This window comes from Triturus cristatus, chromosome 3_1, assembly GCF_964204655.1.
Source record: "Triturus cristatus chromosome 3_1, aTriCri1.1, whole genome shotgun sequence".
NCBI classification, from domain to species: domain Eukaryota; kingdom Metazoa; phylum Chordata; class Amphibia; order Caudata; family Salamandridae; genus Triturus; species Triturus cristatus.
In genome coordinates this window covers 779,730,933-779,752,893 of record NC_140583.1, presented here as the reverse complement: position 1 = coordinate 779,752,893, position 21,961 = coordinate 779,730,933, and the positions used below count along the sequence as shown (strand labels likewise).

Here is a 21,961-nt window from a genome sequence, read left to right as displayed (position 1 = left end):
ATCTCAGCCTAATGCTTAACGAGAGAGCGAACATTCAGCAGGCCACAGGAAAAAGTCCTATGAGAAGATGGGGATAGACAAACATTGAATACCAGCCGCAGTAAGGCACGATGAATCGTAAGAATCCTCACGAGTATCTGCCAAATGAGAGGTAGCAAGCACGCCGGGCTTGCCGCCGGCGCGTCCGCTGCGCGCCCATATCTAGTTATAGTATAACGCCGCGCGGGCTTCCGGCTGCTAGAGCCTCTAGACCCGACCAATATGGCGCCTGAGAGTGGCCCAAGCGTCAACACCCACCCAAGATGGCGGACGGAGCATCACGACCCTACTACCGAAGTCCTGCAAAATGCGAGTGAGGACACAATTATTATGCAGGTAAGCTTAACTATGCCCCTAGTTGCTGTACTGACAAGCGCCTGATGATTAGGCAAGGAAAACAGCGCGGTTACAAGCAGCGCAATTTAAAAGTAATATGCCCAGGAATATACAAATAGGATTAAATCTGTCCAGCAATGTGCGCGATGAAGATATGCTGCAGCCCTTAGGGACCCTCTTAAGTACCCATGCTGTAGGTACCTGGGGTACCACTTACAGGAGTGCTAGTTCTTTGCCAATTGTAGCACAATTCGACAACACCTTGTTTTAATGGAGATCTGGCACTGAAGTCTGGGTAGCAGGCGTCTATGCACTGTCCGAGTCAAATCCGCATCTAGTAGCTAAAAAGGGAGCAAAGTGTGGGGGGGGAATAACTGCAACAAAAGTCCAGTTTCCTCTATACTCTCACTCCCATCTTGTGCCATGCAAAACGAAGGGCATCCAAAATGGACCCCTCTGGCTTAAGTATTTAGTCTCCTACCCATGCAGGTTTAACACCACACATGTACTACATGCATACTATACATACAGTTAACATACACACTGGATTCTGGTGTTAGGCTTTGGGTTTCACATAGTTCAGAACTTTATACATGAGGGGTCGGTAGACCATACTTGGACACGGATGAAAAGGACTGGTCACTTATGTGATATCAGGAAAAAGTGCTTTGCCACCATGTCTTTATGCTTATCACCGGAAAGGGACAGCAGTACACTATGCAGGAATGCTTGATTCACCCCTCCTGGTCACAGGACCGGCTCTGGATTTTGCATTGTGAGGGACTGTCCGAGGCCGCTTCGCAAATTCTGTATTAGCATGATTCCAGCCTCAAAACAAATATCTGAATACAGATTACCCAGACTGGCACTCCGGGCAGGTGTGCAATTTCATGTACCATGCTGGAGCATTCCCATCCCACCAGCCTGTTAAATTGTCATTCCAGATGGCCGATGTTTACAGTGGTAGAATACAGAGAAAAAAAAATATTTTTCCACAGCTTTCGTGGAACAGAACAGCCCAGTAGGAAATGGCATCTGCACAAGGCCTTTTTTTTTTTTTTTTTTTTTTACAAGGGGATACAATTCAGGGGTGCAAGGGTAGGGCAACAGACCAGCTGGGGGGAGGGTGGGGGGGGTAGACATGCAACACAGCAGAATGAGGGGGAGAAGGGAAGGCAGCACAAAGGGGGAAAGCTAACCAAAGCAAAAAGTGTATGATGGCATTTGTATAGCGTTTACTAGCCCTTTGTTTAGGGGGTGGGTGTCTGAAATGCTTGCCCACATGGACACCAAACTTTGCCGTGTAGTGTGTGGGTGAAAGGGTGGGGTGTTGAATGTGTGGGTTGTGTTTTCATGTATGTTGTCCACTGAGGTACGACCGCGTTGGGCATACAGCTCCTGGCATTGTGATTTGAAAGTCAGATAGAAGTGCAAATTATAGTTGTAATATGGACTAAAAATATAGGCATCTACACAGCACCGGCCTAACCATGGTTATAGTTTGTGTGTACCAAAAAAAGGAGGGGAGGGGGTAATCTGGGAAGGCCCAGTAATCTATATGGCGTTTTGGGGCAGGCACAGACCTTTTATCTAAAACAATAGTAGCCAACCGGTATCCTTTCCTGTCCCAGACCATTCCTAATTCCACCTACCTGAATTGTGGCTCCAGCCAGCACAGTGTGGCCTTTGCTATTGTGAAGATATGAAACCACATGCACGGAGTGCGGACAGGAAAATAAAGTAGTTCTTGGAATGTAAGTAGTGGAAGGATACAAGTCGTCCTGTCTGAAGTATAGTGATCTATACTGCGGATAAGCAATAGAAGAGCTATCAAGAAACAAATAGGATATTGATAAGAGGCAACAGTGAGCAGTGGGCTGACCCAAAGCCCAGTGTGAATATTGGTAATTTCTGTAATGGGTCTTACAACAAATAGAGCTGTCTATAGGCGACCTTGCTACAGCACGTCGCCATCTATTCATGTCTTTGCCACTGGGTGCAAAGCATCATAACTAAGTGAGCGGAAGCGCCTGGAGACCCTCACTGGTGAGTAGCTCGCTTCACAATTCCCTGATTGATTTGAAGCCTCGGCTGCTCAGTCGCCAAAAGAGCAGCTTATCTCTTCCAACTGTAGTTCCCAAGGAGCCCCCGTTAAAATAACACCAGGACTGTCTGACTATAGTGGGTGGAAAGAGGCACACCGAGGGTATTGAACTATGTAGGCTCGCTTAATTGATCCAGTAAAGTGTTTCAGCACTGCTTTCCAATCTCCCGTCCAGATAGGCTGCGTTGATGAGGCTTCTGATCTGGTTTAGCAGTCTTCTGTGCATATCCCCAGGAGCTGAGCATGGTTTTGATTTTGCAACAGCCTGGCAAATTCTTCTCTACCCCCGCCTGGACAAACTAGGTTCTTCCACTGGCCACAGCTCACGTGGTTTCCATAATCTAGCTTGTCCTCAGTCTAAAGTGCTGCTGCAAACCGCAAAAGTGTTCCTCACAATGTCTGCAAACTGTGTATGGTGCCAAGTTATTTGGACACCAATACAGTATTGATACTACTTTGGTTGACTCTGGCTTTTGCCTTGTATTCAACCTTTTAAGAATACAAGCACTTCATCCTGTACTGCAGCAGTGCATTTTTCTTTGTCACTTTGTGCTAACACAAATGCAAACTGGCAGTGGCAAAGCAAGGCTGGCTGCATGTACAAATTAGCAAAAACTATTCGTAAAGCCAGAGTGTTTGTAAAAGGGTAGTGGTGGCAGTCCAACATAGCTTGCCTCTAGGGGGAAGTCAACTTGTGAGATGTGGATTAAAAAGGGCCACAGTACGATCACAGGAGTGGCCCTCAGTGGAAACCTTTAGATGAATTAAGTTTTACTTCATTAGTTAATGCACTCTTTAAATTTTTATTTTTTTATGTGAGCATTTTTGGAAGTTTTGTTCCAGGCTATATTGCACTGGTCCTGTGAATGTGTTAAATCTATCTGTCTTTTAATTGAAATCTTGTCTTGCAGGATGCTGATTTAGTCCAGTGGCAATCGATGTTTGAGCAGGTGCCGGAGCTCCTGACTGAGGCTGAGAAGAAGGAATGGATCGGCACTTTAAAGGCTGTGGCTCTTAGTTCTGATGCCTTCTTCCCCTTCAGAGATAATGTAGACCGAGCTAGGAAGGTAAGAGTGCCATACCAAATTACATGCTGGCTTTTGTGTGTTCTGGGTGAGGTTTCTGCATTTTTAAGTGTTTTGATGGTTGAGCAGTATTTTATGGGGATCGAGTCCATTTTGTCTCCCATAGAAAGTGGCATGGCACATGGGGAAAAATAGATATCACGACTCACTCACGTTTACCTCACTTGACTTGCATCAAATGTGGTTGAATTCTGCGGGCCAGCAGAGAAGTGACTGGTGGTGCCAGTCTTGCTATTTGTCCAGACTATCTAGATCGCCTTTACCTATACCCAGATTTAGAGCATAACTGTAGTGCCAATAGGGAAATGGCACAGGCACGTAGCATGACTTGAAGGTTGGCAGTGTTTGTCTTGGCACTCCAGGCCTTTGCCAACTAGTCCTCTTGGTAGGAAACAACTAGCATATGCAACATGTAGGTTGGTATGTCCTTATTTACTGAGAAAGTGAGTTTGTGGATGCCTTTTCCCTACACCCTTCATGCCCAAACATCTCCCACTGAGGTACACCGGTCCGGTTTGCCCTCCCTGTATTACCAGAATCTTTTCCACCTTTCCTATACAACACATGCTGCAGTGGTAGAACCTAGGTGGTCTTGATTCAATGGGCTATCCGTTCACCAGTTTCTGGTTGCATCATTAGGTATTTGCTTACTCTGGTATAATCTTTCACCATTTCTTTCAGACAGACTGCTCTAGTTGTAGCGATGCCGTAGTGTTTGGATAGTGAACTGTTGAGTGAGACGAACCCCTCTCTACTTTGTTTTTGAAGTCTCAGACCAAGCCATAAGTTACTGAAGTCTGTTACTGATTCACTCTTGGTGGATGTCTACTCTTCCAGGTTTTGCTTCCTCGTTTTTTTCAGATGGCTTCAGATCTCTTCACCCACATTAAGCAGCAGGAAATTCTCGCTTTGAGTACCAAGGGTGCTGGCGAACTTGTCCCAGAACAAGATCATCCAGAGGCGCTACTCCTGTTATATCATTGCCATGAAAAACTATGGCCTCAGTCTCATTCTGTACCTTTGCGCTTTGAGTACCTTCCTCACAGTGGTTAATTATGTTCCCTTTTGGTTCTGGACCTGGAAGACTGCATGGTGTCTCCTGACTTGCACGGCGTTTAATTTCATGTACCGGTCCTGCAGTTTGCACAGGAGATACCGGTGTTTATTGGTGGTCTCTACCCCACTGTCATTTAGTCCTTTTTGGGCTAACATCGACCTGCATCCCTTACCACCCCAGTCTTCCAAAAAATTTCACGGGTCAGATTTATGTATTTCCATACCTCGACAACGGGTTACTGAATTGCCACAGCTTATGTTGGATCACCTGCGGGTCACAATCTCCCTGCTCTTCGCAAGGTTTTCTCTTAATTAACTTCCCTCAGATGCACCTACAGCCCTCCCATTGTCTCCTGTTCATTGGGTCAGACCTGGACACGGTCTCCCTCCTAGATGTTCCCACCTCACCAGCAAGTATGGGGTGTATCTGCTATGATCAGCAATTGTCCCTGGAGTACTCTGTCTCCAGTAGTTCGACATACAATACTCCGGTCACTGATATTCATATTCTTCATTTCACTTTCACTTCCACTCCAGCCAAAATGTTTAGTTTTGGCATTTTTAATCAGGATTCTAAAATATCTAAATTGTTATATCCAATATCAATTCTATCCTTATTCATGATCCATAATTATTAATCCAGAACTTGAATCCTGAGACCAGTGTTGTATACCATGTTTAAATATCTGTGTATGGATCAGGCTACACCTCAGATTTGGTCGGCATCATCCATACTGAGGCACCACCGCGGTACCACAAGGCGGATGACACGTCTGTATGGATAATGCAGGCTGGATTTGAGGGGTAGCCTGGTACGTGTGCACCGCAGATATTTAAAACACTGGAAACAAATTACTTAACACTTTTCTCTCTAATCCAGTTATGGCTGATTTATGATCATGAGTAAGGCTGTAGGATGAAAAATAGTTTGGATTTCATTCGGATATTTTATCGCCTTAATGTGCTACATGGACGAAACACATGTTAGCTGGAGTGGAAGTGAAGTAAAGAAGAGTTTGAATATCTACAGTAACCAGAGTATTGCATTTCAAACTACTGAAGACTAGGAGCGAGGGACAATTCCTGAACTTTTAGGGGCTTGGTGGCTACAAACACCCTGAGAAATTGTAAATCTCTCCCTTTGAAGCACCAGCATATTGGATTTATAACACTAATAAATAGTAACCTTGAGGCAATGTACACCCCTGTTTCCCTTAAGTGGCCAAACTGTTTTTCGTAGATAGGCTATGGAACAATGTATCGAGAGAACTGTGTTCATGGCATGTGTAGCTGTAGATGCACTTGCGCTGCATGCTCCTGCCATCTACTGTTGGGCGTGAACATGTGCTACTTGTTCTTTGAAGTCTTTCAAGCCATCAGCTATAGTGTCTCCTCTTAAGATGGGTATTGCGCATGGGCATCGGCTCCGTGGTCAAATTTTTCTCCTCTGTTGGGTTTGGATGAGTCGCTGAAGCGGTCGACGCCACATGGAGCTTCTCGCCGTGCCTTTTACTGCTTCCACTCCCATTGGCGAAAAAGGTTTGTGTTTGCAACAGTCTTTTTGAATCTGTCCTTGTTCCTTTGGTTCTGCACCCAGGATATCTTTTGTTCAGGGACTCTATTCCTTCTTGGTCATCCTTTTGAGAATTTGTAGACCATAAGGAGTATTACCCCTTTCCAGAGTGCTACTCACAGACCAAATGGTGATCTTGCCATGAGTACTGCAACAACTGCTTTTCACCGGAATACGACGAGACCTCCCGCCCTGTCTGACTGCCTCCAGTTCAGACAAAGAAGACCCTTGGGCACCAACCCTATCGCAATCTTGCTTGACGCAAGATGGCGTAGCGCTGAGGTAAGCACTCCTCTTCGGGTAAAACTATAAAGGGTGAGCAGAGCGCCTCGGACTGAACGGCAGCCTTCAGCCTGGAGCAGAGTTCACCATCTGGCACCAGTACCGAAGACCAACTGTTCCTACTGGGTCAATGTCCTAAGAGGATTGTGAGGGTCTTGCCACTAAAAACAAGTCAACCACTGACCTTGATAGGGTTAGGCGTTGAGCCCAGTACTACCTCAACAGCCGTCCAGGCTGCCGCTGCATCCCAGCCATGGCTGGCAACACAAGGCTTTAGAGCGACTCTGGTCATGGCACTGAAATAGCTGTATATACCTGGTCTTTGTGTCGGCTGCGTCCTAGATGCTTTCTGGTTCCTCGGCACCTACACAGATGGGCTCTTTTGAGCTGAACCAACATTTGACACCCAAACAGCGGTCTGTACCAAACAGCGGTCTGTACTGACTCAGTCTATTCACAGCACATTCATCAGTGGGTTCCAAGGATTTCAACGCCCCCATTCTAAAGCGCCTTCAGGAGATCAACAAGTGACTATTCATCCACCCGCATATGGGCAAGATTTTTGCCAAATTGCCACTGAAGGTGCCTAGCACATTTCCTCGCAAAAGGATGCTTGCCTTATAGGTGCAGCTTGTACTGGAGCCAGCCCACCTACCAATCATATAAAGGGACCGAGACAGGGGCACTAGCTCTATCCTTTCAGTTCGAGGCATGTGGGCTGCTGAATTCATATCTGTGCATAGATCGCCGCCTAGTGTTGGGTCCGGATGTTTGCACGTTGTTGTCCTGGAAGAGTCTTCGAAGTATCCTGGGATAGGTGACTCCTCCCCTGGACTACAGTGCGCATGGGCATCCTCTCCATCCTCAGATTGTTTTTTTCCGCCATTGGGTTCGGATGTGTTATCTTGACTCAAGTTAGGAAAACCTGTTTTCAGGCCAAAAGGCCTTTAGCTCGCGTCGGTACTGTTATCGATCGGTATCGATAGTATCTTTGTTAGTTTACTAACTTCTAGAACAAACTTTCGCATCTTACCCGACCGTCGATTCGACATCAGCGATGGAATCGAGGACACTGTTCAAGAGGTGTCCGGTATGCAATGCGAAATACCCCCACGTCGACGTCCATCCGGTGTGCAACAAATGCCTCTCACCGGATCACGACGAATCTACATGCATGGCCTGTGCCAGATTTCGATCCAAGAAGACTCTACGGAATCGACGAGCGGCGAGACTCGAGGCACAGCAAGCGGCACCGGCCCCGGCCGACATCTTCAACGCCGAGACCGAAGATGTCGAAGAAGTGGAGAACCTACCCTCCAGTCCCGTTTCCGAACATGACTCCGGATCGGGAGACGTCGACAAAACACTCTTTCGCACAGATGAAGACGGCACCGAGGTAGGAGACTACGATGAGGCCTTAGGGGCCGAAGAGAGTAGCTCCGGTGACGAGCAAGGCCTACCCGTTCAGACTGAAGAAAGCCCAGTGCAACAGTCTATGGCTCCGGTCGAGGGATCGCCTTCGGGCCTTACCCAAGACTTATCCCGCAGTTCTTCGGTCCCGCCCTCGGGCCCGGCCTCGGACATTCAGCGGCAGCCATTCATGCCAAAAATGGCTGGTTTCCCTTCTTTAAAACCGAAACCGAAAGCAGTATTGGTTCACTTGAAACCGAAAGTGGCGCTGGTCGGATCGAGGCCCTCCACACCTTCGACGCCAGCAAAACACATCGGCACCGAGCGCACCAAACGAGACTTCGGTGCCGAACTCGAAGCGGCCGACGTCGGAGTCGACATAAGGAAGAAGGCCTTCGGTACCACCAAACCTGCTCGGCTCCCGGCACCGACGCAATCGACTCCGACCCCAAAGGTCAAACAGCCTGCTGCGTCTCACACCGCTTCCACGGCGACATCTAAGCCACAATCATCGAAGTCGACGGCCACTCCCGCCCCTCGACTCGATGACCCACCGGCGCCGAAAAAATCCACGACTGCCTCAACAGAACCGGTCGGTGCGAAAGACTCTAGGGCGCTCCAGACGCGACCCATTGCTGCGCAAAGCACCAAAAAGAAAATGGTCCTCCAGGACACGTCGGGCTCCGAGCCAATTACAGCTCCAGCGGCCTCTTCGACACCAGCCAACATTACTTTTGGCCTACCACCATCCACGGCCCCAAATGTTCCAAATCAGGACACTGGTGACCCATACCACAATCACGCCTGCCGAACACTCTGCGGAGACGTCTCCATCGCATATAATCGACGCCGACACCGGCAGGATGATTATCCACAAACGGAAAATAACTTCGGAGCCGGCTTTGGACTCCTTCAGGATTCCACTCAGAGAGCTGCCTGTGGCTTCAGAACCAGTTCTTTACGAACCTTTCCACTCACCCTACCAGGATCCACAATCCTTCTCTCCCACACACTCCGACACGGATGCGTTGGGACTACATGGGTGACCAAGTCCCCTACCCCGGAGACATGGACCCTGACAGCCAACAAGACCCTGATCAAACTTGAGATGACCCTGTGGACCCAGGTGCACCTATGGATGCACAAGACCCGCAACTCTATGGAGCAAAAACATCTCCCACAGAGGACACGGCAGCGTTCAACGCTCTAATTGAACGTGCTGCGGCCAATCATGGGGTGCAACTTCACTCTGACATCGTCGAGGACGACTTTCTTATGGATACTTTACATCCTCAAAGGAATATAAAAACTCTACCCATGTTGAAGGGTGTCCTCAAGCCAGCAACGGACATCTTCAAGGAACCCACCAGGGCAAGAGTGATAAACCCCAGGATCGACAAGAAATACAGATCAGCGCCTGGGGACCCTACTTACATCAGAGGCCAATTACCTCTGGATTCCATTGTCGTTGCGAATGCTCGCAAGAGGGCACACTCACAAACAGGTGACGCTCCTCCCCCGGACAAAGAGTCCAAGGTGTTAGAGACCTCTGGCAAACGGATTGCCGCCCAGGCAGCCAACATATGGCGCATTGCCAATACTCAAGCACTCCTCGCTCGCTACGATAGAGCGCACTACGACACATTAGAGCAACTAATCCAACATCTCCCTGACCAATTCAGAGAAGGTGCAGAGATCCTCATCAGGGAGGGACAGCTCCTCACAAACGCATCCATCAAGTGCGCGCTGGATGCTGCAAACACAGCTGCCAGGGCCATAAACACTAGCGTCATGCTGCGACGACATGCCTGGTTACGAATCTCCGGATTCAAACCTGAGGTGCAAAACAACATACTCAACCAGCCTGTCAACCCCGACTATTTATTCGGCCCGGAGGTTGACACCACCCTAAAGAAAATAAAGAAGGACACGGACACTGCAAAGTCCATGGGGGCTCTCCAAACTCAGTCCTTTCGGAGCGGCTCCTTTCGTCGCCCCGGAAATAGAGGAGCAGGTAGAGGACAGGGGTCACAGCAAACATACAACAAAAGCAATACACAAACCACCTACGATAAAAACACCCGGGGTGGATATCGTGGCTCCAGTACAAAGGGCAGAGGACGCGGCTACGGCAACACCAGGTCCTCCCCCAAGAACAAGCAGTGACGCCCTCTCCCTTCCTCCCGACCACATCACCTGTCGGGGGAAGGCTACAAAGGTTCCTGTCCACGTGGAACTCCATCACCACGGACAGGTGGGTCAAAGATATTGTCAAGTACGGTTACTGTCTAGAACTAACCTCCACTCCACCCACAATACCTCCAAAAAACCGTCCTATGTCCTCAGAGCACTTAACGCTCTTACAGCAGGAGGTGCAAAGCATGCTTCTAAAAGGCGCAATAGAGGTCGTACCCGTCCACGAGCAAGGTAGGGAGGTGTACTCCCTGTACTTTTTAATACCAAAGGACGGGTCACTCAGACCTATATTAGACCTGAGACCCCTAAACCGATACATTCTTTCCGAGCATTTTCACATGCTCACTCTCCAGCAAGTCCTCCCGCTGCTCAAGCAGGGAGACTTTCTAGCCACACTGGACCTCAAGGATGCGTATTTCCACATACCCATTCACCCATCACACAAAAAATACCTCAGGTTCACTGTTCAAGGACAGAACTACCAATTCAGAGTCCTTCCCTTCGGTGTGACAACGGCACCAAGGGTGTTTACAAAGTGCCTACCTACTGTGGCGGCACACGGAGGCAGCACATACACGTCTACCCTTACCTGGACGACTGGCTCGTTCAAGCGAAGTCAGCCCAGCAATGTGCCAGCCACATGTCCCGCACCATTCACCTCCTTCACAGTCTGGGGTTCTCACTGAATTACCCAAAATCCCATCTCCAGCCCGCACACGTACAACAGTACCTAGGTGCAACTATAGACACTCTGGCAGCCACAGCTCAGCCAAATTTAGTGAGAATCAACAGCATGCAAGTGCTGATTTCCAAGTTCAAACCACAACACTCCCTGCGCGAGTGTTCATGCAGTTGATAGGCATGATGGCCTCCTGCATCTTCATAGTCCCACACGCGAGACTACATATGCGCCCGCTTCAGGAGTGCTTAGCACGTCAATGGAATCAGGCTCAAGGACAGTTGAAAGACCTAGTGTTGGTGAGCGGTCGGGCATACAACTCTCTGCATTGGTGGAATCCACAAAACCTTTGCAAGGGCCGACCGTTCCAAGAGCCTGTCCCACAGATAATACTGACGGCGGACGCGTCTCTCCAGGGATGTGGAGCTCATGTACTCCATTACACAGTGCAGGGACTATGGACACAACAACAAAAGAAGATGCACATCAACCTCCTAGAGCTGATGGCAATCTTCCTCGCTATGAAAGCATTCAAAGTACACTTGTGCAACAAAGTCGTGTTGATCCGGACGGACATGACTGCCATGTACTACATACAGAAGCAGGGAGGAACACACTCTCCACAGTTGTCTCATCTGGCTCAGAGCATGTGGAAGTGGGCCATTCAGAGGAACATGTTCCTCATGGCTGAACACCTCCCCGGCAAGGACAACCAGATGGCGGATCTGCTCAGCAGACACAGCCACCAAATGCACGAGTGGGAGTTACACCCATCAGTACTCCAACCGTACTTCCAGCAGTGGGGTCATCCAGAGATAGACCTATTCGCGACAAGCAAACGCAAAATGCCAAAGCTTTGCCGCCAGGTTCCCACATCCGCAGTCGCAGGGCAATGCGATATGGATGAACTGGTCCGGCAGATTTGCGTACGCTTTTCCCCCAGCACCACTGATACCGCTGGTGGCACGCAAACTGCGTCAACACTCCCTGACGCTCGTCCTGGTTGCTCCAACGTGGGCACGCCAGCCGTGGTACACCACCTTTCTCGAACTTTCCGTGGTGCCGCATCAACGGCTACGGATCAAACCCGAGCATTTGACGCAGAACCATGGAGAGATTCAGCACCCAGATCCGCAACAGCTGAACCTGGCAATCTGGCTCCTGAAGTCCTAGAGTTTGGCTACCTCAACCTGCCACCTGACTGTATGGACATCATTAAGGAGGCCAGGCGACCCACTACCAGAGCTTGCTATGCAGCCAAATGGAAGAGGTTCGTCATTTATTGCAATAATAATGACATTAACCCGCTAGACGCATCCATCCAAAACATTTGTTACCTATTACACCTATACCGATGCAATCTGGCGTACACCTCTATACGTGTCCATTTGACCGCAATATCAGCCTATCTGCAGACCAGGCAGCACCTCTCTCTATTCAGAGTGCCTGCCATCAAAGCATTCTTGGAAGGACTCAAACGAGTCATTCCTCCAAGCCTCCCACCGGCTCCGATGTGGAACCTCAACTTGGTCCTCACACGCCTGATGGGTCCACCCTTTGAACCTCTACACTCATGCGAGATTCAATTCCTTACCTGGAAAGTAGCTTTCCTAGTAGCGATCACTTCTTTGAGGAGAGTTAGTGAACTCCAGGCACTAACCGTTCAAGAGCCATTTATACAGGTTCACGCCAACAGGGTCGTACTACGTACCAACCCCAAATTAATGCCAAAGGTGGTATCGCAGTTCCACATGAATCAAACCATTGAACTGCCCATTTTCTTCCAAAACCCACAAACTGTCGCAGAAAGGGCACTCCACACACTAGATGTCAAAAGAGCCCTCATGTATTCTATCGACAGGACCAAACCCTTTAGGAAAACACAACAACTTTTCGTTGCCTTTGCCCCACACCACAAAGGTAACGCTATCTCTAAAGCAGGAATAGCCAGATGGATCGTTAAATGTATCCAAATTTGCTATCAAAAGGCTAAACGCACTTTAACGATTCCCCCACGAGCCCACTCAACACGTAAGTTAGGGGCCTCAATGGCTTTCCTAGGAAACATTCCTTTGCATGACATATGTAGAGCAGCCACCTGGTCCACTACACATACATTTACCAAACACTATTGTGTAGATGTGCAATCAAAACAGCAGGCAGCTGTAGGACAGGCTGTTCTCAAAACTCTTTTTCAGACCGCTGCAGCTGGCACTGGTAGCCGCCGCTAATAAGAGGGCACTGCTATATATTCTATGCACAGATATGAATTCAGCAGCCCACATGCCTCGGACTGAATATGCTACTTACCAGTATGCATCTGTTCTTGGCATGTAGGGCTGCTGACATTCATATCGCCCTCCCTCCTCCCCGGCGCCTGTAGCAGCTGCAGCTCTCAGAATGACTGTAAGCATGGTCATCACTTTCTATATCTACTCCATCACTGCCACAATGGCGAAAAACAATCTGAGGATGGAGAGGATGCCCATGCGCACTGTAGTCCAGGGGAGGAGTCACCTATCCCAGGATACTTCGAAGACTCTTCCAGGACAACAACGTGCAAACATCCGGACCCAACACTAGGCGGCGATCTATGCACAGATATGAATGTCAGCAGCCCTACATGCCAAGAACAGATGCATACTGGTAAGTAGCATATTCATTCCTCCATTACGCATCTTCCACCTTCACCACCCAAATCCACTGTCTAAATCATATCTTGGGTTTCTGTTGCTGTAAAGAAAAGAAATGCAGCATCATTTGGGGAAACCCTTGGGATCCCACTGTCTTGCTCCTGACCTGGCTGGAACCAGCTTGTCCTAGATGAGGAATCCGAAGAAATGTACCTCTTTTGAAATGCCCTTGACCTACATTTTTGACAAATGCTTGCTCCAATGAGACTCCTCCTCCCAACCCCAGGGTGAGGATAATCTCTGCAGTCTCATGCCCTGTTCATTAATCCCTTGGCAGGTCTCTCCCAGCCATAGCACCCCACACTCTAGCACCATTAAGGCTGTAGAGGCCAAATTACAACATGATGAGTGGGGGGCGGGTTATTTGGCACTGGTGAGTTTAGATTGGTTCTGAGGCGGTGCAGTGGCCTCTTACAAGTAATGTGACCAAGGGAGGGACTAAGGGGTGATATAGTATACCTACAAAACGCATTACACGGTTTCCTCATTGAAAGCTTGAGTGTGCATTGCTTTCTCTTAAAAGTGAATGAGCCACTGAAAGATAGTCCGATGCTTGGGCTGTGGCGCAGTCCGAGGCCCTTTGTCTCAAGCCCGAAACGAGCTGAGCTTTCATTTGGCTTCTGCTTGCAACCCACGTCCTACCCTGATGCGCTAAGAATGAAAAAACATTTACTATTAATGTAAAACGAGTGAGCGTAAGACATACCCTACCTACTAAGTGGCGCAACCTGAAATCTGAAACTGGATTTTTCCTGGCTTCCCTACTTGACCAGGTTGTTTGATCCTAGCCAAATGTATAATTTTGCTGCTTTCTTTTGGTTCTTAACCTATAGTCTTGGTCTGCAAAGCCTACTTTGAGGGTCCGTGACTGATTAGGAAATATTAATCTGTTTTATATCTTGTATATTTGAATAAAGAAACAAAATGTAAAATTGAAAATTTTAAAACTTCCTGTGTAGGTAGAGGAATTTGAAATGGAGCTTAAAAATTAAGTAGCTATCCTCAGATTTGCTAGCTGGTGCGTCCAACAGAATATAGTATGAACGAGTGGCCTCCATTGAATTTAGTATAGCTCCGTCCTTCAATTAAAGTAAAAAATAAAAACAATTTGCGAATTAAATTAACAATTTCATTTGTATGTTTGTTTGAACTCGTGTTTCTGTATTTTGCGGCTCAAATCAAATGTGTGGGCTGGGGCCTGTGCTTCTAGTAATGAATCAGTGGGGGAAGCACTTTGAAATAAATGAGCTCAGGGTGTGGGCTATACAAGCACCTCTCTGGTGTGCGAGTTTAATAGACTATAATGTTGCTCCATGTAATAATCCAGGCCATGACTAGGGTGCACATGATCTAACTTGCCTTTTTAATTAATGGCATGATTTTTATTTTAGAAGCAGTATTAATAATTTAAGTTTGTTTAAAAACGCTTACTTTTGATAGATGCCTTAATACAATGATATAATCTGATATAGTGAACTCTTCAAAATTCCGACGTGTATTTGACATACGGAAGCGTTTCAGTTTAAGATTTTTATATGGTGCTTGTTGCACAGTTTACTTGCCAAACCTATTCAGGTCTAGGCTAGTGCAAGGCCTCTTGGAGCCCACCCAAATCTTCGGCTCGGCCCTGGTACCCCTTTCCTTGTTTTTGTTGACTCACCCACACCTACTTTTTAGGCCTCGCCTGAGCCAGCGCATGCGCTGATCTGGCAACACATTTAGGAGTGGAGTTTTAAAAGTCAAACCACAGCTTTGTGTGGCATACAGTGTGCGGTTGCGCGCACAGGCATGAGCAGAGGTGCCATCTGGTTTTCCTCTTGCTCGGCTGAGCGCGCTGCGCTTCAATGCCCCTCCCCACCGAGCGCGTCTCGCAGCTTGGTTTCCCTTCTGCGCGAGGCACGCGCCTTTCATGTCAGGCATGCATTGTCTAACTTCCCACAAACATGCATCCCCTGTGTACACGCACCCATATGTAGACCTCACTCACAACTTTTAGATAGGACACATTTTGCTTGCGCACCGCGTTACTTTCACGGCCAATGCTTGTTTTAAGGTGCTCTCTGTGCTGCTACATCAAGGTTTTCGCACTAGATACTGAAATGGGAACTTCAACTTAACCGTTATAGCTTGCGCCCCCAAGTGCTACTCAAGAAGGCGCAACACTCAATCCAGCATTCAGTGCCCCCTACCCCCGCGTTTATGAGAGTCACTTGGTGGTGTCCTCAAGGTACTACTTGTGCTGCTAATTACTAGCACGGAAGGGTGACTCCTGTACGTTTCTTTGAAAGAGGCCCTGGTGTTCTCGTAGGTGACCCTAGGTTTGATTATAGGTTTCCGCTGGGTGCAATTGCGAGGTCACTAAATGCTGCTTTAGAATTGTCGCTCTTTAGACCCAGTCCTTATTGATGACCATCAAGAAGACTTCATGTACCCACACAGACTTCTGACCCTGCTTCTTTGGGACTTGCTTGAAGCCTAGTGTACGACGTTACACAATGATACACTGTGCACTCCACAAAGCCTTAACTTTTATGGGTCAGAAGTAGATATGATCGCCTTTTATTTACTAGGTTTTGAATGAACCTTTTCTTTTTAGCTGACCCTCGAGGGACAAACAGGGGCCATAATCTTTTGCCCTGTGGCTATGACAGGGCATGCTTCATTTTATAATGTTTTGCGGTTTGTACGTGGTACCCAGGAAGCTATGTATTCTTCCCATATTAAAAAGGGCTAATTTTAGTCCGGTCCGCCCGGCCATTATTTACAAATGCTTTTGGGTGATATTGTACTTGATGTACTTCGTGTTTTTTAAAGCTGCTGTCGGGCTTAAATAGTTGTGACTAATAGCCTTGGGTGTATAAGCTAACTCATGTTTTTGTAATGCCTTCTTAGGGAATTTTCTTCAAAATTGTATTAGTGGTTTGTAAAATTGGCTTTTTTTATATTTGTTTTTATTTACTTCTTAAACCACATTTATTGTAACGTTTTAAGGTTAGGTTTTTAACTGATGTAAATATACTGATTTGTTGCACTGTTTATTTCTAAAGCCGAATAAAGTTTATATTGATTGACTTGCTTACCTTTTAGAAACCAGAAGCGTAATGCTAAGTAGCAAAAAACCCAACCTCCATACAAAGGGGCGTCCTGAGCGGAGGGCACTCCATGTAATGGAGCATCTGCTGTGAGGCGCGGTCATAATCACAAGCAAGCCCTTCTCACAAACCGGGTTCGACTCGCCCGCCATAAAGCTGAAAACGTCCTCCGAAAGTTCACGTTCTAGATGCCTTAACCAATAGCCCTCTCGTCACCTTCAAAGCTTGCACATGCCCCAGCAGGAAGACCCTGCCAATCTGCTGTTGACACAACCAATCGCGCTGATCTTCTCGGGAGCGCGTTCCTCCCACCAGAGGAAGTAAAAACATTGGCTTTGCCAATGCCTACCTTTTTGGAATGTGAACGCTTAAAACGCGTTTTCGGGATACAAGTATGTGAGGTGGCAGATTAGTACCAATAGCCAATGTTTTATTTTATACATCAGAGGTTTTGCAGTGCTGCTGCACATCGTGTAACGGTCGTGACTAAGCTTGCGTCGTCACCGGCTTTGTAGCTTCAGTGTAAGAGGTTTGCATTTAAATAATGCTTGGTGGACTTCTCTCAGTTGTACAGAAATTAAAATAATTTCATTTCTCAGTGTAAGAGTAGCTTACATGTTATCCTGCTTCGGCAAAGCATTTTCACAGGAGGCAAAACTATTGACACTTTTCAAAGGGAATGTGGTGCAAGGTGCACATTGGGGATAGCGCGGACAGCAAAATAGGAAGCATAAAAGGGAACAAGAACACAGTGCAAGCTTCATTGACACGCAACTAGCAGCATCAACACATATTTTCCTCACGGAAAACTATACATGCCTGAATAAACAATTCAAGCGACAGGCTCTGTTTACCCTTTATGCGTTGCTAAATTTCTTCTGCTTACTTAGTTAGTCGTGGGATATTAAATTGCAACGATTTCTGTTCAAAGGCTTCCACTTTCCTGTTCTCAAATGTTGGTAAGTATGCACATGGGCATCAGCAGTGCGGTCTTCCTTCACTCACAAGATACTGCTGGCAGCAGAAGTGGTAAGATGAATGTCACTTACATTTGCTAGCAATATTTCTGGTGTATACCTAGTCCCTGATTTAGAGTTTGGCGGAGGGAGTATGTACCGTCCCTGTGGTGGAGTACTTTACTCCTGCCAAGGCAAGGGTACTCTGCTCGCCAGATTTACATATTTCCGCCAGTCCAGCATAATCTCTTGCAATTCTAGGGACTACTGTCAAAGCTTTTCTGTCAATGCATTGAACGTTTGATAGATGTCTGTCAGTGTCAACATCACATAACCATATGCGAAACATTCAACATTATATTTATTTTAAATATAATACTAATGGCATTTTTATTTTGAAAATAAAAATCAATGCCCACACCCCTCCGCCATGCTAAAAAAACCTCATGGGAGACAAGTAATTTTACTGTTTTCACTGTCTCTTACCACCAGGTTTTACCTGACTGTGATGATCAGTGAAAATTTACCATGTGTTTGCCAACTCTAAATAGGGCAGGCTGACAAATGGTCAAACTTTCCACAGGCCTTACTTTGTCGGTCCGTTGGAGGTGTATGTAGACAGCTGAGATGGAGTAGTTTATGCTGTCTACATACTGAACTTTGCTTTGGAGTAGAGGGTTCTCCGTTGCTGTTGAGTACCCACTCAACCAATGTATTATTCAGGGACCTAGTCTTCCTGCAGATTCCTCACCTGATGAACATCCCTCAAGGCACCAGATGTCCAAAAACTGTGCCAATAATAGCGCTCCAGTATCACCAGGTGCTGCGTCAGTTACCAGACTGTTAATTTTGATCATAATTTTGTTGTTTTCATACTCCAATTTGGGACTATACACTACTTTGAGGACTCTTGAATGGCAGCCTTCTTTTGAGTTACTATGGGCTCTTACAAATCCTGTGCTTGTATTTTTGTTGCTTATTAGACGCTTTTGATTTGGCTGTTGATGCATTGATGTTTGATCTTGGCTTGGCATAAAGAACGTGGGATATCACTCCGATTTGGGTATAGAGACTATGGCCGACAGTTTGTTTCTGAGACATTACAGAGCCAAATTTTTCCTTGTACCTTCAGGCCATTTTTAGTAGATTCTTGAGTTTCGCCTAGTTGAGTAAGTAGAAATTCTATGTTCGAGGCATATGAGCTGCAGATTACACACTTTTGCATAGATCGCCATCTGGTGTTGAGCCCGGATGTTTGCAGTTTGTTTTTCCTCTTGGAAAGTCTTTGGAAGTCACAAGGTCGGTGACTCCTCCCTTGGTTCGTATTGCGCATGGGCTTCGGCTCCATCCTCAGATTGTTTTTTTTCCGCCATCGGGCTCGGATGTAATACTTCGCACTCCGGTTCCGAACATTTCCAGTTCGACGATCGAAGCGGAATCCTCGCTCTTCGCGGTATTGTTCAGAGCCTGATCTCCGGTTCCGAACATTTCTAGTTCGACGATCGAAGCGGAATCCTCGCTCTTCGCGGTATTGTTCAGAGCCTGATCTCCTCAATCACCTTCTCTTCCACACACCTTCGATTCCAGTCGTCGACTGCGGCCTTCGGGCCTATGCAAGCTCCGGTCCCGGCTGATGGAAAGAACTCCATTCAAGAAGTGCCCTTGATGTGGGTCCAAATTCCCCCACACCGATCTTCATGAGGTGTGCAACCTCTGCCTCTCCCCTGAACACGAGGCTCGAGACTGTCCCGCCTGCAAGTCTTTCAGATCCAAAAAGACTATTCGATATCGAAGGGCCAGACGAAACATGGCGCACTCCTCGACCTCCGATCCAGTCGACCTCTTCGGGGACGACGTCTAAGCTCCAGGACAGCAGCACACCAAAGAGGACCTCGTCAGTGCTTCCGAAGCAGATGACTCGGATGTGGAGGACATCACCCCGGCGCAGAGTGTCATGAGTAAAATACCCCCTCCCGCACCGACACCCAAAAAGGCTTCGGTCACGCCTTCGCCTCCCGGCCGAGGCAAGACCAAAGACAATGCTTCCAACACCCCACCTTCGGGCCCGGTGAAGAAGCCTAATAAGCCTTCCGGCGGCTCTGGCTCGAGCCAGCCTGCCAGCGGTGCCGATAAACACACTTCGGCACCGAAAGAGACCGGTCTCTACCTTGACACCGAGCTCCGCACCAAAGCCCTCTGTGTCGAAACCCAGCCTCTCGGTACCGACTAAACATCATAAGGCCCTTGGTACCGACACTCCCGCGCCGAAGCCGGCCTCGGCGCCGACCAAAAACTCGGAGGTTCCAAAAAAGCACGGCACGGACAAGCCTAAAGCCATCTGCCCCAAAACCTTTGGCGCCGACCGAACAACCCTTGTCTCAAGAACTGTTTACACCGGATCCTTTGCAAAAGACACTTACCAAGGATCCATAAACTGGACATTTGGCACTTTCTAAAAAGAGACATTTGGACAAACCAGCTCCGCCTCCACCTCCAAAGAGGAAAGACTGTGCTACCTCCCCTTTCAGAGTGCCTTCCCCACCTCCTCCACCCTTTCCACCTCCGCCTTCTCCACCCCTGTCTCATCACTCTCCGACCCCGTCTCCAGACCATGATGATCAGTGGGACCCATACTACGATCCAGCAGATGTGCCACAAGACCCCACCCCTACAGGATCCCCAGACCCATGGGACGATTATAATAATCCAGACATTCCAGATGTCCCACAAGATGACCTTTATCCATCCAGGCCATCTCCACCAGAAGACTCATTAGGTTTTCACCACCTACTTCAGAGGGCGGCACATTATCACGGGGTAGAGCTACACACTGACCCGGTAGAGGAGATTTCCTCCTAGACACCTTTGATACCGCACATGGGTCTACTTCTATACTACCTATGCTCAAAGGGGTAATAAAACATGCGCCAGAGGTTTTTAAAGACCCTGTCGGGGCTAGGGTCCTAAACCCACGCATAGAGTATAAAGCTGCCCCATAGATCCTGCCTACATCAAAGGGCCAGCGCCACTGGATTCCCTAGTGGTATCCACTGCACGGAAGAGGTCAAATTCCCAGGCGTCAGGCGAAGCGCCACCACCTGACCGAGTCAAAGCTACTGGACGCGTCAGGAAAGAGCACTGCATCACAGGCAGCCAATATATGGCGTATCGCCAACACTCCAGCGCATTGGCCAGATACGACAGAGCGCGTTATGATGAACTAGAAACCATCATGCACCATCTCCCAGAAAAATACAGAAATAGGACCAATGAATTAATTCAAGGGTAAGACCATAACTAACACCTCTATACGCTGTACCTTAGACGCAGCAGACACAGCCTCCAGGGCCATTAACACTAGCGTCCTCCTCCGTTGCCATGCTTGGCTGAGTTTCAGGCTTTAAACCTGGGGTACAGGCCTCCATATTAAATCCTCCATTTGATCAAGAACACCTGTTCGGTCCAAAGGAAGATGAGGCCCTCGAAGATGAAGAAAGACACAGATACGGCAATCTATGGGAGCCCTGCAGTCACACGCTCCTAGGCGCTCCTTTCGCCGCTCTTCCTTTCGGGGCAGAGGCTACTCCTCAGCGCGTCCACTTCCTACAAATCCCCTGCTCAATCCACCTTCACAAGGGGTTATCAAAGAGGCGGCTATAGAGGCAATAACAAAGGCAGAGGCAAAACCAATATCGCCAGCTCTGCCACACCGCCTACCCAATGACTTCCCCCTGCTCCCTCCAGACCATCCCACTCCGGTCGGGGGCAGACTACAAAATTTCCTTAAAGTCTGGGAGTCCATCACATCAGATGGGTGACCCAAATTATTCGTTCAGGATACTGCCTAGAATGGATATCTACCCCCCCCCCCCCCCACCCCCTCCCTCCCAACATTCCACCCAGGCAACGCCCAATGTCACAAGAACATTCCACGTTACTAAAACAGGAGGTAATCTCCCTCCTACAAAAAAGGCGATGGAACATGTCCCCGCCAATCAGCAAAATTTAGGGGTCTAATACCTATACTTTCTGATACCAAAAAGACTACGACCTATCTTAGATCTCCAGCCTCTAAACACATACATACATTCGGACCATTTTCACATGGTAACACTTCAGCAGGTACTTCCGCTTCTCTCCCAGAACGACTTTCTCACCACACTGGACTTGAAAGACACATACTTTCACATTCCGGTACACCATGCTCACAGAAGGTACCTCAGATTTGTAGTGGACGAACAACACTACCAGTTCAAGGTGCTCCCATTCGGGGTCACAACAGCACCAAGGGTGTTGACCAAGTGCTTAGCAGTAGTGGCGGCACACCTCAGAAGACAGCACATTCACGTCTTCCCATATTTGGACGACTGGCTAATAAAAGCCACATCCTACAACCAATGTGTACATCACACCGCCACTACAATCAAACTACTTCACCAGCTAGGTTTCACGGTGAACCA

General features: G+C 47.9%; 1 protein-coding gene across 1 annotated transcript in view; it reads left to right on the top strand.

Moving 5' to 3' along the window:
• The window catches only part of ATIC (5-aminoimidazole-4-carboxamide ribonucleotide formyltransferase/IMP cyclohydrolase), a 137,415-nt gene that overhangs the window by 104,230 nt on the left and 11,224 nt on the right, over positions 1 to 21,961 (top strand). Inside the window, exon 15 of the mRNA XM_085644989.1 lies at positions 3,391 to 3,546. Within this exon, the coding sequence (XP_085501115.1) occupies positions 3,391 to 3,546 (156 nt within the window). The remainder of the gene's footprint in view (positions 1 to 3,390; positions 3,547 to 21,961) is intronic.